This window comes from Gasterosteus aculeatus, chromosome 4 (assembly GCF_964276395.1).
Source record: "Gasterosteus aculeatus chromosome 4, fGasAcu3.hap1.1, whole genome shotgun sequence".
Taxonomy (NCBI): Eukaryota; Metazoa; Chordata; class Actinopteri; order Perciformes; family Gasterosteidae; genus Gasterosteus; species Gasterosteus aculeatus.
Window position 1 is genome coordinate 30,864,081 of NC_135691.1, and position 16,719 is coordinate 30,880,799.

The 16,719-nt window shown below is 45.6% G+C and overlaps 1 protein-coding gene across 2 annotated transcripts in view; it reads right to left on the reverse strand.

Annotated features, from left to right (window-relative positions):
* The window catches only part of plxna4 (plexin A4), a 198,880-nt gene that overhangs the window by 21,467 nt on the left and 160,694 nt on the right, over positions 1–16,719 (reverse strand). The window contains exons 23-29 of one of the 2 annotated variants that reach the window (XM_040175345.2): positions 15,887–15,953; positions 15,133–15,279; positions 13,984–14,143; positions 10,873–10,976; positions 8,181–8,280; positions 6,355–6,545; positions 3,150–3,319 (exon numbers count right to left, since the gene is read on the reverse strand). In XM_040175345.2, the coding sequence (XP_040031279.1) occupies positions 3,150–3,319; positions 6,355–6,545; positions 8,181–8,280; positions 10,873–10,976; positions 13,984–14,143; positions 15,133–15,279; positions 15,887–15,953 (939 nt within the window). Of the gene's footprint in view, positions 1–3,069; positions 3,320–6,354; positions 6,546–8,180; positions 8,281–10,872; positions 10,977–13,983; positions 14,144–15,132; positions 15,280–15,886; positions 15,954–16,719 lie in introns of those variants that run through there. The other variant, XM_078100305.1, reaches the window with a different exon arrangement.

The following is a 16,719-nucleotide window of genomic DNA, read 5'->3' on the forward strand; positions in this document are numbered from 1 at the left end:
GTGACACAGTTCGTATTGCATTGTTTGTGCACGTGGGTTCTATTTTGTGCCTGTCCATAGTAATAAAAATATACAAGTCTGTTTATTTGCTGGGCTTGTTTCTGCCAAAATGAAACGATATAGAGCCAGCTTTATCTGCGTTTTGCAGTGAATGGGCTCAGGTGGTATTAAAAAAGAGCTGCGCTTCTTGGCTATGCATATTTAGGTAATGTGTCAAATCAAACGGGAAGCACACTGCAGCCTGTATAGGAGTGTCTATGTTTGGAACAATATAAAAGGGTGAGTGGAAATAAAAACCAAACTAAAATGCCACGATGCTCCCCTACCATAATACATTTATCATTGAACACACCATCCACAAAGCCATTCAGATGATCATCTATCAAAAGAGGATTTGGACTTGGAGAAAGGAAAATTCAGCATTATGACTTTTGAAATTAATCTGGCGAAAGAATTTAGTGGGATTAGGCGCAGGGATCAAAGGGATATTAACACCACCGCTGTGCTGCCTTGATAGTTGTCAATCTGCCTCAGCTGCCCTGTGCTTTGAGGTACGTGCAATTTCAATGCGGCAGTGTAGACTAAGATGATGGGCTTCTCCACATGACTGTGCATTCAAAACGATCAACATAATAACGTCTACACTGTCTATTGTGTTGGAAGTGAGCAAAGCAGTTACCCTGTGTGGATATACAAATATGAAAGATTGACATGATTGGTCCATTTGGTACTGGGATTAGGTTACATATCAGCTGCCAACATCAAGGGTATCTCTTCTAGTTTGCACTTCTGGCACAAACACTCCAAAGCCAACGAGCCACTGAATCTGCAGTTGTGGGATTCTGTCCTACTGCCATAGTCAAGCCTAACAAAGTTGCTCGGGTCACAGATGTTCTGGTGCCAGGGCATCTCATTTGAGGCATTGCAGCACAAGCAGGGAGCGGATCAAATCAGACTTCCTTTTTTTCCCCCATGCAGCGATCCGAGGTTTGAACTAACAGCTTTACAAAGGTGACCTGACTGGGTGTGGTTCCAACCGGGCCTCTGGAGGCAAAACGCCACCACCTTTCATGTGAATGGCAGGCTGCTGGCTGTATATTCGGGGAAAGACCTTAAACTAAATCGAAACTTTCTGTCAATTACACACCGTATTATTTTACCGATAATTAACTCAACCCCTAGAAGTCCTAGAAACGCCATTAGCAATCTGTGTGGGTGGTTTTGAGTTACGACAGAAGATAATAGTTATCCGCGAGCAGCAAATACGAGGGTGTGTGCCAGCTTTGCACAATAATTAAAATTCTGTCTGTTGCGTCTCAACATGACAAACGCTGCAGACGGAGACACCGAATGCAGGAGAGTCCGGATGAGAGGAGAGGCTGACACACTGCCGCTAATCCAAAAGATACCATCTGGAGATGCTCTCGGAGCCAGTGACTCGTGCAGAAATAACATGTTAACTGAATTCTTCCTGCACAATTACAATTGGCATATGCATAACATTTTACTTTAAACCTTTAAAATGGAATGCACAGGAGCGCAATGCTATCACTTTCCCAAAGGTGGTGTGAGGGACAACACATTATTTTCTGGGTCAGAATTAATTTTGGCAACAATTTAAGTATGTGGCCGTTGTGTGGAATCAAAGGGAATCTGAAATGTCTCAAACTATTTACTATCAGCAACTGTATGGAAGCATAATACATCCTCACACTGTTATAAAATATTAAGCGTATAGAAAAACTGTTGCCCATCCAATGTCAGTATGGGTTATGCAAATCAAACCTTCCTTTCCGAAAGCTTTTAATGATATTTGTGAAGAACTAATGGTAAGTTATCCGGCCATTTACAAAAATCATAGTATGATGATAGGCCCCGGGGCGCCGCAGGCTGAGAGATGATGTGGCATTAGGACTACATCAGAGGATGAACAGTGGGGCTTTGATGGCAGTGGAATCCTGAAGGGGAGGTGGGGGGAGGAGCTCTGGCTGCACTGATGGATTGAACTTAATAGCGTCTATGATGACGATGGGCCTGGTAGGTTTAATGGGACAAGGGGGCCCAGCATGGGAGGGATGCTGGCATTAGTAAAAGGTTTTTGTTGCAGCGGACATTTGCACTCAATTTGAAACGATTTCAAAGGTTACAAGTAAGCACACGGTAAGAAGTGAAAAGACTCACATCTCGCACAGAGAAGATACCTATGGCAAACGGTTGCGCGTAATCTAAGTGGCTTTTTGTGATGGTGCGTTATGATAAATTGCTATTCAGTCACAGCCTCCTACTGAGAGCCCATTCCATTAAGGGTCCAATGTAAAAAGCGACCTTCTGCAACCTCTGAAAACACTTAACGCACACTGCAAATGGCCCAATAACAAAGGCGCAGAAAAAGAACCAAAATCAAGATCATATTGTAAAGTAAAAAAATGATGTTTTTTTCCATTAGCTTCTCCCTACACATTTCACTATTTGTCCCTTGATGCGCATCAATTTTATCCTCGCTGATTTCTCTGAGCCCTGGACTGAGTGATGCATGGTGCGAGAGGCCAGGAGGCTAATGACATATTAGTGTGCGTTTAACTCCCACTGAGTTCACTTTCATTTCTCTCCTCACTGCATTCTGTTGCACTGTTGGTTAGTCAACCCATACCAATCTCTGAAGGTGGGCTGACGGAGGTCAGTACGGTCTAAATTAAGCAGACGGTCTTAATTTAGAGGTGTGCTCCCGTCACCTGTGGGGCGTATATTTGTCACTACGGAGCTTTTCCCAGTAACAGGCGATTTTTTTTTTTTGGCCCAGTTATCCATGATAATAGATGGCGTCTCACTAGCCAATTGGATTAGCCCCTTGTGGATGGCTTTAATGAAGATTACATGCCCCTGTGGTTAGTGGGTATTAGGAAGGGAAGAAGCGTGTGGTGAATGTTGGCACTGACACAGGGCAAAAAGTGGGATATGCTGTGAGAAATATGCCTGAATGTACAGATTGTGTCTGCAGTGCATTAAGAAAAGCACCACCACACTGGTGTATTGGAAGGATATATCAATTGTGTGTGTCTGTCAAAGGCCAAAGGATCTGCCTCACCAGTTTCTCAAGTGGTCCTGGAGTCCCTGTGTTTGAAGGTATGTGCTTAAACCGCTCAACTCACCAGTTGCTCTTCCATGTGTGTCGGACATGCGGGTCGTGGATGCTGTGTTTGTCGGCCTGCTCATCCAAGAAGTCAAACATGTATTTGATGGCCAGCGGCAGGGCGCTGCCTCGATGGGCCGTGCTGAAGATGGTCTCAAACAGGTCGTCCACAAACTTCTGCAACGTACCCTGCAAAAAAAAAAAAAAGATGGAAAACCGATGATGTGAAACCCTGAACCAGGTGTTTAATTAAAGGAGTCACGACCTGTTACACACAATACCAATTCCGGGTTTACAATAGCGTTGCTAAAAGCTTCTGGAAAGTTATTTCTCTTGCTGGAGTTTCCACAAGCCGCCAGCAGGCCGATCGAGAGCAGTGAGTGAGGAGTCAGTCCGAAGTAGAAAACCGGGCTATAAAAGATCTATTTTCAAAACTGTGTAAACCAAGGCAACCAAAAGAGGTCTTTGAGCATGCAGCCATGACTGCGGTAAAACTCATGCAGTTATCAGACACCAACGTGCCCACATTCACACACACACTTGCTCTCAGATTCAATTGAATGATTCACCTGGCAGAAATTATACTGGCAACTTAGATGGAATATGAAGATGTATGTTGAATGAAACTCCCCGTATACATTTAGCTGCATACCAATTCACAAAGTCGACAGATCGGTATGAACGCCTGCTTTTCTTCCTGTTCGAGTGCAGGTTTTGCGGCGCGCGCCACACCTCTGATGTTTATATGTCTGACTGCAATCTCACAGACCTCGGCCCTACATCTGCATGCGGCTTTGACGGGGGGAAATTGTTATTTCACAGCTGACTTTTAATAATATCGAGGAACAGGAGGCGCATCTCCTAAGCCTCTTTGTGCTGCCGGATTAGCTTCCACACTGCACCATTGACCCTAATTTGATTTAATGTTGGCGACTTTAAGGAGGAGGAGAAGAAGAGAGAGGAGAGACAGAGTGAGGGAATCTAATCCTCTTGTAAAGAATGAGCTGATGGGATGCACGGGGAAAAGGCGAGAGCGAGCAGTGGAAATGAAACGACGACGGTTTCCCATCAGGAAAAGAGGCCATTGAGTGTGGCAGATGAGGTGTGTACAGGCACTGGCAAATAAAAATCCAATTTGGGTTGGAACGGGTGACCGAATCACAGCGTCACGAGAGGTAGAGGCGAGAATCCAGTTAGTCGGACAATTTTAATGTGGCCCACATTCCCGGGCAGCTTATCGTCTTTCTGTGAAGATGGAATTACACATCTGTAAATCAAGCCCGCGTTCCTCCCCAGTGACGGACTGCGTTAGTCGGCGAGGGGGAAACCTAACGTTTTGTGTGTGTGTACGTGGCAACCGAAACCTGCGTCGCCGTCATCACAGGAGCATCCACCCTGTCATTAGAACGCAGCCTGTCATCAAGATGTTTTCATGCCGTCGGCCTCCGCGCTTATATGACGAGAGACGGCGACCAGAAGGCGGAGGAAGGACGGCGCTGAAACGGAGAGGTGAAGAGGAGGGCCGGCGACGGAGAGACGGACAACGCGCGCGCTTTGGCGCTCGAGTGGTGAAAACCGCGCAATCGTTCCTGGGCGCGCGTGGACGCGCCTCGGCACTCGGTCACGGCGACACCGACGGCGCTAATGGGAGAGACGTCAGCGGCGTCGCCGGGGAGAGGTATTTATTGGCCAGGTGAAAGCCAAACGCGGTCAATTACCCCGCCTGTCGGCCCAATCATTCCTCACCAAGAGAGATGGCCGCCTAAGATAAACAGGTTATTTCGCAAAAGCAATCCATCTGGAAGGATGACGTCCGCAGTCGGAAACCGACTCCCGGCATTGTGGAGCGAGATAATGGCCGGGAAATAGAGCGGCTGGCGGAGGGCAACGGGCGGCGTCCACGTGCGTGGGGGGGGTGTACGGAATGTGTCGCGTGACCTCCTGTTCTCCCATTCGTTCCTTCATTTGCTTTAAGTTGCCGATCACGTCCCGCTCATTGCCGGTTTTTGCTCGTCAGCCCGCACACGTTTGGTTGGTTGTCACGTTGTCGGAGATGTCCGTGGTTCACTTCAGTTCCGTGTAGCGTTTTAGAGAAGATAAAAAACAATCTTCCCCCTCAGAATCAAAGTTGAAGGCACAGGAAATAACATTGACTTTTCTTAGATTAGTTCCCTCGGGGTTCTTTACAGCCTCACTTAAACTGCTTTGACCGGTGGCCATAAATCTGTTGTTACCTCTCTGACTTTTGGGCTTTTGGCCGTGTGCTATTAAGCAGAAGTTACATTGGCTTCTATAAAGATTGATTTTTCAAACAAAACACTTTTAACTTGTTTGCATATTATGTGTATGGACTAATTCAAAGACTAATTAAACTGTTCATGGCCCTGCACCATAAATGAGTTTAATGGCGTCTACTGTGTGTGTAAGGTGCTCGGTTTCATACCTCCGCCACTGAATGTATCAGTGAAACACTGAGCTCGACGTTCTCTATGGGATCAAAAACAAACTCAAATGTTCCCAATTTAAAACATCACAATCTGAACATTTTCAGTTTGCAGCCTTTCTTTGTGTTTTTCCTTCTTTCCCACACCTTCCTACACGGAGGGGATGTCTTGATGGGAAAAGGGGGGGGTATAAGGTGATTTAGGAGGGGCCTGGTAATTTGCATTCAGCTGTTTCATCAAAGTCACATTTCCCTCCGAACGAAATTAACTGCTTTCCCCCCTCGGAGGCCATCGTCGGAAGGCACTTTCAAACAGTCATTTTATAGCGATCTCTATTTTTGCTTAATAATTTCTTCTTCTTACAGAAACCCCTCTGCTAGCGCCGTGGAACGCGTCTTCTTCCCTTTTTTGAAATGCTGCCGCATCAAAACAACAGCAATGCGGAGAGAAAACAACAAATATCTATTTTCTCATTCCCACCTGAGGGGATAGAGGAATACATTTGAATAATCCTACCCGCTGGGATGACTCATTCGGAGTAAATGTGAATATTTAAATTAAAGAAAGGGTCTTCTGAGTCATGGTAACACAGGGTGAAGGTTAAAGTAACCTTTTCCCCTGCTGACCCGCTTTACGGAAAGTACTAAATCATCTCCAAATCCAATACTGGGAAGGTGTGTTCCACCTTTTTGTCACCTTGTAATCAAATGCTCCGTTTAATGCAACTCATCCAAATGGAGAGCGGCTGGCGCTGGAGGCAGGAGATGGTTTCTGGCTCACCTTGGTGGCCAGCAGTCGTGTCAGGTAGATCTCAGAGACCATCTTGCTGCCGCGGTCGCCCTCCTTCTGGTCTCCGTGTTCGTGGTTCTTCACCAGGTGCCAAACCTTGACCCCGCTCTCCAAGTCCGGAGTGATCATGGGAGTGCGGGAACGCAGGCTGTCGGGGCTTCCGGTGTACTTGATCATGTTCTCTGTGGAAGCACACAGCACGCATTGATATAACATGACTGCTGATCAGAAAATGTCCCTTCATCTGTTTCCATCGGTTTCTAACTTCTCACTGAAATAATTATTTGCATTTATCTCATTATTTGTCAGCATGTACAATGAGGATGTGTAGGCTATATGTTGAAAAATACAATCACAGCTCTGCAGCACAAAACTGAAGCAAGGACACGTATAAGCTACATGGCAGCAAGAGAAAGCATTCTGTTGGCCCCATGGCAGCCAATTTAAAATGTCTGGGAGATTGGGCATGAAACTTTTAGACAGTGGGCACGGTTAATTTTTCATAGCTTCTCCTCTCCGGGACGAGACGTGGTATCGACGGATGACACATTATCGAACATGTGTCAGACGAGATGAAATATGTATGGCCCACCCATTGGCCATGACATTTCATGTTCACACAGTGTGAAGAAAATAATTGATCAGAGGGTGCGGTTTAGAAAGAGAGAAGAAAACAAGTGTTTTTCATCGTGGCAGAAATCAATCTGTTCAGAGGTGTGTGTGTGTGTGTGTTAAAATTAAATTACAGTTTGATCAACTGGCCACTGTTACCAGCCACGTGTGTGTGAGAAATATTTAACTCTAACTTTGTTAGATAAATCCACAATAAAATAAAGCATCAAAGCGATTACTTGACATAAAAGCCAGTCTGTAAAAATAGATTTTAAGAAGCTCCGCTCAACTAGTTGGAGGCGAGAGATTTGAGTTTTGGTCAAAGACACAGAAGTTTCTTCTTTCTCCGTCGGACTCTCCATCCTGCTCCGCTCTCCTTCCCCTTCTTCTTCAGTTGCTGGATTAAATTCAACCTCGTCTCTTTCTCCACTATCTGGCCATTGTACTCGTGGTGAGTTCAAAGTCCTTCTCAAGTACCACACCGGCCGCTAAGTGGATCACACCTGCGTTTGAAGTCAACCCCCTTACAAAAAACAGAATAAGTGGCGATGTTCCCGGCCTCCTTTCCTTTTCTCTCGCGCTGCTCACCTTGTCCTGTCCGGTCTAATTTGGAGCCGGAGACGTGAGGTGAGACGCTATGGAGATGAGCCGACGCTAATAATGTGGCGACACATTTGATGTGTCTGAAGTGTTTGTGGCCAGTGAGGCCGGGCCTTTGATCAGCAAGTAACTAGATGGTTTCTCTGGTTCAAGGAGACGTGGAGCAGACGGACAGGCAGAGGAAGAAAAAAAAAAACAGGATGAGAGGACACGCTTTGGACTCAAAGAGGCCAGAACAAGAGATGAAAAGTCTATCTGGTATCGTGTTATGTTTTGGGAATCCTTTCAAATACTCTGATATTGTGTCTCGTCCTTCTGTGTCCATCAGTGTTGTCATGCAGGGTCGCGTGGACCCTGTCACCCGCCGTCCACTGACAGGAGGGAGCATCCACTGCTGCAGGATCACACAGATTTCAGCAGTCGTATATTGTATTTTGTATATTGAGATATTGAGATCTGATGGACTTGAATCCCTCCTCAATTTATTCCGTCTATTTTTGAGTTGAAGGACTGTACATGTAGTTTCTCCCATTTTGCTTGTATTACATCTGTTGGTGAAATGTCTCTCTGGCAGACATACTGCTGAAGAAAGGGGGGGGGCTTACCATATTTACTTGCAGAGGTCCGAGACACGGTGGAATTGTTTACTGAATTGTAGGCAGTAACTTGCTTGGGAACCAAAGCCATCACCGCATTATCAGTTACCTGAAAAACCCACAGAGGCACATTATGCAAATGACGCTTCAAAACAACAGTTTTCTTTCAGTTGTGCAGATTTCTAACACAGCCAATCAGAAAACCCATAGATCACTGTGTGGGTGTCATTTTCTATACTTCCCTCCATCTATTCTGGTTTCATGCGGATGAACAGAGAACATTGTATTACCCTTATGTGCTCCATTCAGCCCACACATACATATGATGACAGGGGGAGGGAGAGTTTAATAGAGCATCATATGGGCCTGTGTGAGGGGGGGGGGGGAATATCCCACAGGCTCTGTTCAATAATACCTTTCCTCTGGGGTTGGAATGCGTATGAAGGTGTTAAAACTCTGTGTGTGTCTGTGTGTAAATAAGTGTGTGTAAATGAGTCTGTCATGCGCTCCTCCTCCTCCTTCCCAAGTCAACCATTCAGGTTTCAATTAACACGACTGGGATGTAGTCTGTCCCAGCCGTGCCATACACCCCACCCCCCCCCCCCCTCCCCCCACACACACACACACACACACACACACACACACACACTACTTTTCTGCATAATCTGGCTACCCGTGCTGCAGAGTGGGGGGTGAGTGGGGCTAATTGAAGTGTGGGAACAAGGACCAGGGGCCTTTTATGCATACGTGTGTGTGTGTGTGTGTGTGCAGGCTGCGGCCTTCTTAAGATTGTATCATTAGGTCACGCAGTCACTCAATCTGCTCTTTATGAATAATATGTTTATATTATTGTAAGCAGGAGGCCCACAGGGCAGATTTAGTTATTCCTTTGTGGGATACGCCCTTAAGCATGCTACCTAATCACTGCTGCCCTTATATGTTGAATGGTTATAAAACGAGCAAAGCATAATGGAACATAATAGGAGGAGAAGTGGCGTTTGGGGAAATAACATTTGGAAGAGAGGATTCAGGCAGAAAGCAGAGCAGAGTTTCCTGATATAGACGAGGAGGAGGAGAGAAATCTAATATGCCAAATGCCACCTTGTAGCTACTATGGGATGTTTCCCTTTACAAGAAATCAAAGTGTGTGACACAAACCGCCACAGCGTAACTGAAGGCAGAGTGAGTGGGTGAGTAATGCTAGTAGCAGATGAAACCAGATCAGTTTGTACGAAGAGAGCTCATAATTCTATTTGGTGTGTCTGGCTGGTCATATTAGCTTCCAAAAAGACAAACTATATGTATACAAGAAGTCTGCAGGGCATCACACCAGCACATTTAGCAGCACATCCGGGTCGGCATGAGCGGCATCATTCGATAGATTGCATCAACGGATTTGATTAGGAAGGGACCTTCAATGCAGTGATATAAAGATGACACACCTCGATTAAATAAAGTTAAAACAGGAGCCAGAAATGCCACGAATCTGCTATGAAGGCTAAATGTGTTCGTGGCCTCCCCTCCCCTTCCTGGGCCTTTTGCGCAGCCTCATGACAATATGTGGATGGGAGTGTTTCCTTTTTTTTTTTTTTTTTTTGCTCTGTCAAGGATAAGGCGCCCTTATTCTTTGGGCGGAAAAAATGAATTAACTTCTGTCTTCATTATCTTATCTCGGATTCTAATCAGCTCCCTAATCCATTCCACCCGCGCCTCATACTGCGAGCCTGTTGACACGCGCTGATGCTGACATTTAATTTAGCCCGCGCCGCAAACTGCACTTGGGAGACGGGACAGTGGCTGCTTGCTCAGCTGCTCCGAGCGTTAACGCCGTTCCATCCAGTGTCCTTCTGGCTGGACGGATGGACACGTGTCACTCATGAGGCGCGAAACTCCTGCAGATGCACGTTTTGTCTCCTCTTTGTGAGTCGGGCAGGTCTTTGTGTTACTGCCAGTTACACCTACGTCCCTTTTCCCTTACCCGGCATTTGCATGCCTGTGATGACTTGTGGGTCTATTTTGGACGGGAAATCGGTGGCAACACTAATCCATTTCAGAGGGGAGAAGACACTTGGCCAGCAATACATTTTATCTCAAGCTCTCTCTGCATTCACAAAGGATTACTTCCAAGTGCCACTGTTGTTGGTCACTTTCACACCTGGCCCTGCCTCATTCCGCTTCACCTGCTATAAGTTGTGTGTGTGTCTGTGTGTCCCGCTCAGCTGGAAAAGTTCCTTGACTGAATTGTCCATTAGATAGTTTTGCAGCTCAGTGCAGGTCATCCGGTCGGCTTTGGAGTAAAAGGTGAAGGAGTTGAGAAATGCAACAGAGCGATGATGGTTGGTAACAACGACATATTCACATAGCTTTTATGTTTAAATATCAGGCCTTTGAGCTGCGTAATTGTATTTGTTTAAGTGTGGTGTGAGAATAGGATGAATGCCTTCAAATAAACGAGGTCAGTTTGATAAGATGTCTCGGAAGATAATGTTTTCTCTTAATACCTTTTTTTATAGATTTGATACTTTAGTTGTACAGAAATACCTACGCTAAATATATTTGTCTTTGGTAATAATTAACACAAATGGGTATTGCAGTCCGACACCAGGGGGAAAAAATGGGCCCAAATCTACGCTCAAGTTCGAGGAAATATTCAGAGTTTGTTGCAGTTTTCACATCCCAGAAGATACAGTGTGACGCAAACCTGGTAATGGAACAGCATGTTCAGTCTCTTCCAGTCGGCTTCAATCTTCGTGGTGACGTCTTCGTCCTGCAGGATCATGCGCTGTCCCCGACCTTGACGCCATTCTGCAACAGCAAAAGAAAAAAAATATATATGAGGACGTCTCAAGCTTCATTCACACAATATTACTGCCACAGGAAAAGCAGACAAGTCACCATCACCCTTTAATCAGTCAGAAAAGTAATTACTATCTTCATCTTTATCTCACATTGTCATGAAAATCCTGAATGGAATCACTAAGGACGAAAAGTAAAACAACCTACAGAGAAGAATAGAAAGGCAAAGCGATGTAAAACTAGTCGACAGACGGTCACAACAGTTCAACGGATCACCCGCCGTCCTCTCTAACTTCTCTCCATCTCTGCAATCGATGAGTGGGATCAGTTGCTCTCTGAAGGCGCTTTTGCTCCCCGCTTTCCGCTCCTCAAACCCACAGCCCCCGCTCTAAGCCCCCCCGCCGTTCTTATTGTTATTGCAGGGGGGCTTTGGTGGAGACGCGCCGGGCTCGTATCCCACAGCACATGGAGGACCAGAAAGCTCCATTTCCTCACTTTTCAACGGGCAACTTACAGCGAACGCGGCAGTGCCCTTCATTAAAAAAAGAGACAGGACCGCATTTACATGACATTACAACCAAATGACAACTGTATAGCATCAACACAAGGCTTCCACGCAACAAAACAAAAGCGTTGAACGATAATAACAATACCCAGGCAACATTATCATCAGTGAAAAGAGGCATCTCAAAGGCAAACAGGCAGATGATTCCTCTATTCTTTCTGCTTTGTGAATACGTTATTGTGCCGGTGCTCCTTGCTCTGCTTCCCACTTGCATCGACCACTGGCATCTCCTATTCTGATCACATACAGCAAAACAAAGCGCCAATCACTGTGTGCATGATGAGGCCCGTCTATGGAGAATTGACCAGAATAGTTTTTGGGTCTGTAAAAAGAAGGAAAAAAAAAAAAAGGATTCTCCTGTTGTTTTTGTTTATACAGTAGATCTTTTTCATAAAGATGCAAATGAGGCTCCAGTCGAGTGTCAGTAAACACATGCAAAAAAGGAGAAAAGATAAAAACTTGAAAGCAGAGCAAACAGGGATTAAATCCAGTGGCCGCTGCTCAGAGGGAAGAGAACAGTGTGTCTGCGCATGGAAACTTTCAGACTCGCACACATCGAGAGATAAGGGCGTTGCGGAGTGTATGGAAGCTGTGGTGAGGAGAACGGCTGAAGGTCACTGTCGTGCTCCACAGAGATGCATGACACGCATTTGCTACTAGTAACACACAAAGAAGGACACACACACCAACACACACGGCCTCACTTCTTTGCTCTCAGGCCACATGTTCTTGCAGCAGAGGGGAATCAGAAATAATATCTGGGATAACTCAGCACAGGCCTGCCACAATCTCATTACGCTTATCGCCCTTTCTAATCCGTCCACGTGTGTGTGCGTGTCTGTGTGTTTATTAGAGATCAAGAGAGCCACTGATATTGCATGACTGCATATAGCAGAGCATCTCTAAGTGAAAAAGTTTGTCAGAATGACAAATCAAATGGAAAACCTGATCCCTGAACCATTACCATCAACACGAAAAGCACAATACCAAGAAATACTAATTAGAACAGCATGGCGTGCATATTAAAAGTAAAACCTAAAGGGGTGTAAAGAAAGGTCCATCATGTTCATTTATGGACCCGTGAATAAGATAAAACGTGCTTCTAATGTGTGCAGCACGCGAGGTGCAGCTTGCTTTCACACACACACACACACACACACACACACACACACACACACACACACACACACACACACACACACACACACACACACACACACACACACACACACACACACACACACACACACACACAGAGCCTGACCAGCTAACTCTGACAACTTCTAATTCCCTTTTGTAATAAAACAATAACAGGACAACACATCCTGCCCGAAGGCGGCCATAAAACTATTTTATCCATCACAAGGCTACACGGATCTCTTCACTTAGCTTCCACAAAGATAGATTCCCTGCGGTGTGCACTCGGCCCGCTTTAAATCTGAGGTTGGTTATAAATATGCCATTAAGAACACACAACAGGGGCCCACAAAATCCATCGGCAATATTAAACCATAAAAAGCACCGTGCCGCGTGCAGAGACAGCCGCTAGATATCGCCAGGCAAACAATCATGGATAACATTGTTGTGCTCCTGAGCATGCACGTCTGTGCAAAAGTCATGTACACGCTCCAACACACAGTGTACAAGTCTCGATGTCTTGGAGAAAATTGCACCAATACCTTAAAGCAATTTGCAAATACATTAGACCCCAGTTAGAGGTACCCAAAAAATACAATTACACAACTCAGGGAAAATAACTTCATATTGTAGCTGCTCACAGGGGTCATGAAGGGCAAAAGAGGCACGTATTCATATTGTCAATAGTTATATAGTTCAAGTTGTTCCAACATATCCAATCCTTTCCTAGAAAGCAAGAAAGGAAAGAAAGAAAGAAAGCGAGGACACTCCAAAAAATGATTTTTGTAGGGAAGAAATCAGTGAGCGTCTCAATTGATCAGCTGATCGATCGATCAATCATCTGACTCAGGCGCTAGTCGAAAAGAGAGTCGATCGATGGGAAGTTTAGGGAGAGACCGATCTCAGACATCTGAGCCAGGATGTCAAGCCTCCTGAGGTTGAAAAGAAAGCTACTTAGTAAGACTTGTACTTTTTAAGAGGGGCTGGGAGAGGGAGGGGGGGGGGCTTTGTAAAAATCAATTGGTGTCTCAGATCAGCCTGCTTTTCTCGAGGCATACATGGGAACACTGCATGGTAACTACAGGGATGTGCCGGAAAAAAAAGAGCATCATGAACCCTAGAATCATGAATTTCCCATTTTAATGGTATAAACGATATATATTAAGTATACAGAAAAGGGAAAAACTCCACAATCCCTTCGTTGTCATGACTACGATGGTAACCTCTTTCATTCAAACCGTCCAGCGCGGTAATCAAAAGTGTTTCGTTTTTTTTTTGTTTCACATTATTTAAATATAATACAAATGTTTTTACCCAGGTCCATGTCCGAGGCTTTTAGGCGGTGGGAGTGCGGGACGTTCTTGTAGATTGCATCTAGGATCTTCTCCTTCACCTGACTGATGGTATCACAGTTCAGCACCTTCACCTGGATCTCTGGGCTTTTCTCATTCTCCGGATGGATGCAGTTCACCACCTGAAGAAGAAATACACACAAATAAGTGTAATAGGTTAGAATCTTTGCAATATATGTAATTAGCCTGGGGTAGATACGCTTTCCAAGGTGGTTTAGAGCTAGGTTTGTGTTTTTTTTTGTTAATTATGTTGATTGCACAGTTAATTGGTACTCAACAGAACTGAGATAATTGTGTGCCGGCCAAAGGGGCTTTGAGAGAATTGCAGGAAAAAGAAAAGATCATTCACCAGGGAAACGGTTTTTCCTCCAAGCTTGGAGAGACATCAATGTGCTACCTCAATAAATGAGCAGTAAAACAGGTAATTATAACCTTATTAGCATATTCATCAGTACCCTCTGCAGCTGTTAAATTACCCAAATAACAAGATAGGCACAAATACACATACATGGGGGGGGGTCAATGTGTTATCTTCTATTTTAAAATGTGGTTTCAATGTGTCTATATGGTGGAAAAAAAGGGATTGCAGTTTTTAAGGACTTATTTCATTTTGTCCCTTTCACAAGAGATTTATCGAGTATGGAAATCTGCAGAAACAGATGTGACAGTTGAAAAGAAAGACTCAAGAGTTGCCGTGTCCCCCCCCGCCCCTGTGCTCAAATAAACCTGCAGAGTGGAGTGAACACGACAGACCGGCAGACTTGGGAATCAAATGAGAGGTTCCAGAAGGTAAGAGCTTTGGCATTTCTGTGCTAGCACAGACACGTGTATATTCTCTTTCATTCCTCCTCATCCAGGAGCCTTTTTTTCCCACTGACAGCGTCGGTCCCCAGAGAAAGGGAGGTCGCCGCTCCTATGTGCACCCCCCCCCCCACACTCCTCCCCTCCCTCCGCCTGCGTGTCAAGCGTGGCAACGACAACTTCATGTTCCGTTGCTCATCTCACAGCCGACAACCCGTAACCATCCTCTCCCTCGCCCCCCCCTCCCCCCTCCCCCCTGAAAGCATATAAAGCGTCCCCTTTTCAACCCCCGGGCCGCTGAACCCCTTACCAGCGTCTTGTAGTCAATCTGTTGTCTGATGAGTTTGTCCTCGCTGAGCGAGTAGCGGGCCTCTCCTGTGATGGAGTCAATGGGGCCCTTCTCCATCTGCTGCTTGATGGCACAGAAGAGGGAGAACAGAGGTTCGCCTGCACACTCCTGCGAAAACATTTGGAGAGAGAAGAAGGAGCAGAAGAGAGAGAAAAAAGTTGAGAGGGCAAAAGAAAACTTTGAAGCCACAAAAATTTAATCGAAAATATAATAACTGCTTTTTCACAGGCTGCCTTGCCTCCGGGGGATCGAAGCATTACGCCGCCAACTGTCATTAGAGAAAATCGTACCGACTATCAATATATAAACTGAACCAGAGTTTGGCAAGGATTAGCAGAAAGAAAAAGCCATGAAAGACAATCTTGAAGCTACCGTCATCTGCCACCCAGAAAAAGAGTAGTTCATCAAAGAAGAGTTGGCCATTTCTCATAGTTTGTATTCTCTGCACAGTTGCAGAAAGAAAAAGATGAGTGGAGAGATGGATAAGGAAAATAGGATAATGGTAACATTAGTTTGAGTGTGGGAGGACGAGTGGTGGATTTTTTAAATGTCTTGGGAGTACTGGTGCCCTCATCTCACGCTAGATGAAATCACTGCTACAGGTGGTTTTAAACATGGAAAATCGCTCCAACGCTAGTGCAAACCAGCAGTGAGTTGACATTGATTCATCAACTAAGGCTAGAAACAAGTTGAGCGGAGACAATAAAAGCGTCACCTTCAGAAACTTGTAGAGGAGGAACGTAAACCAGTTGGTCAGCATCTTCTCTGCGACCGACTCAGTCCTGCAAACAGACACAAAGCACATTATGAACACAGGATCCCGCGCGCTCTTCTTACCGCCATAAATATTCAATCCAGTCATCAAATATTCTGCTAAAAATGATGACCGGCCGCTGCTAATGAATAGGCTTGTTACACAAATATAACTGCGAAGACAAGGATGGAGAGAGCCATTGCTCATACGATAGCCTTTCACAAAATCTTTCGGCTGGCTTTTATGCTCAGGCACGCCGAGGGCAGCTCGTCCAGGGCGGCGCGGATTTTAATATGAGGCAAACCAATTAAAAGCCTCTATTTGATCCCGGTGGATTGATGTCGTTAGGGGCTGCATCGGCTCTGTAATAAGACTGGCCTCATTATCAAGCGCTCCCTCGCCTATTCACTGGACTAACACTCGATCCGTGCACAATAGAAAGTGAATGAATGCATCTCGCCCCCTTTTTCCGCCTGGCAACCATGCTTCACTGGTGTGGCAAAACAGTGTGTGTGTGTGTGTGTGCGTGTCTGCATTTGTTAGTGTGTGTGTGTGTGTTGACCTGGGCCAACAGCGTGATTGATCCCGTGTGAATGACTAATCTGCATACATAATAACAACAGCGGCGGTGGCGAGGGGAGAAAGAGGAGAGGCGAGGATCGGATATCCTTTGACAGCCACCTTCTTGACCAGCAGCAGGGGTGTGTGGGTAATCTGTCGCAACACCTCAAACTCACATTCGCACGCACGCACGCACACACACACACACACACACACACACGCACCCCTGCCTT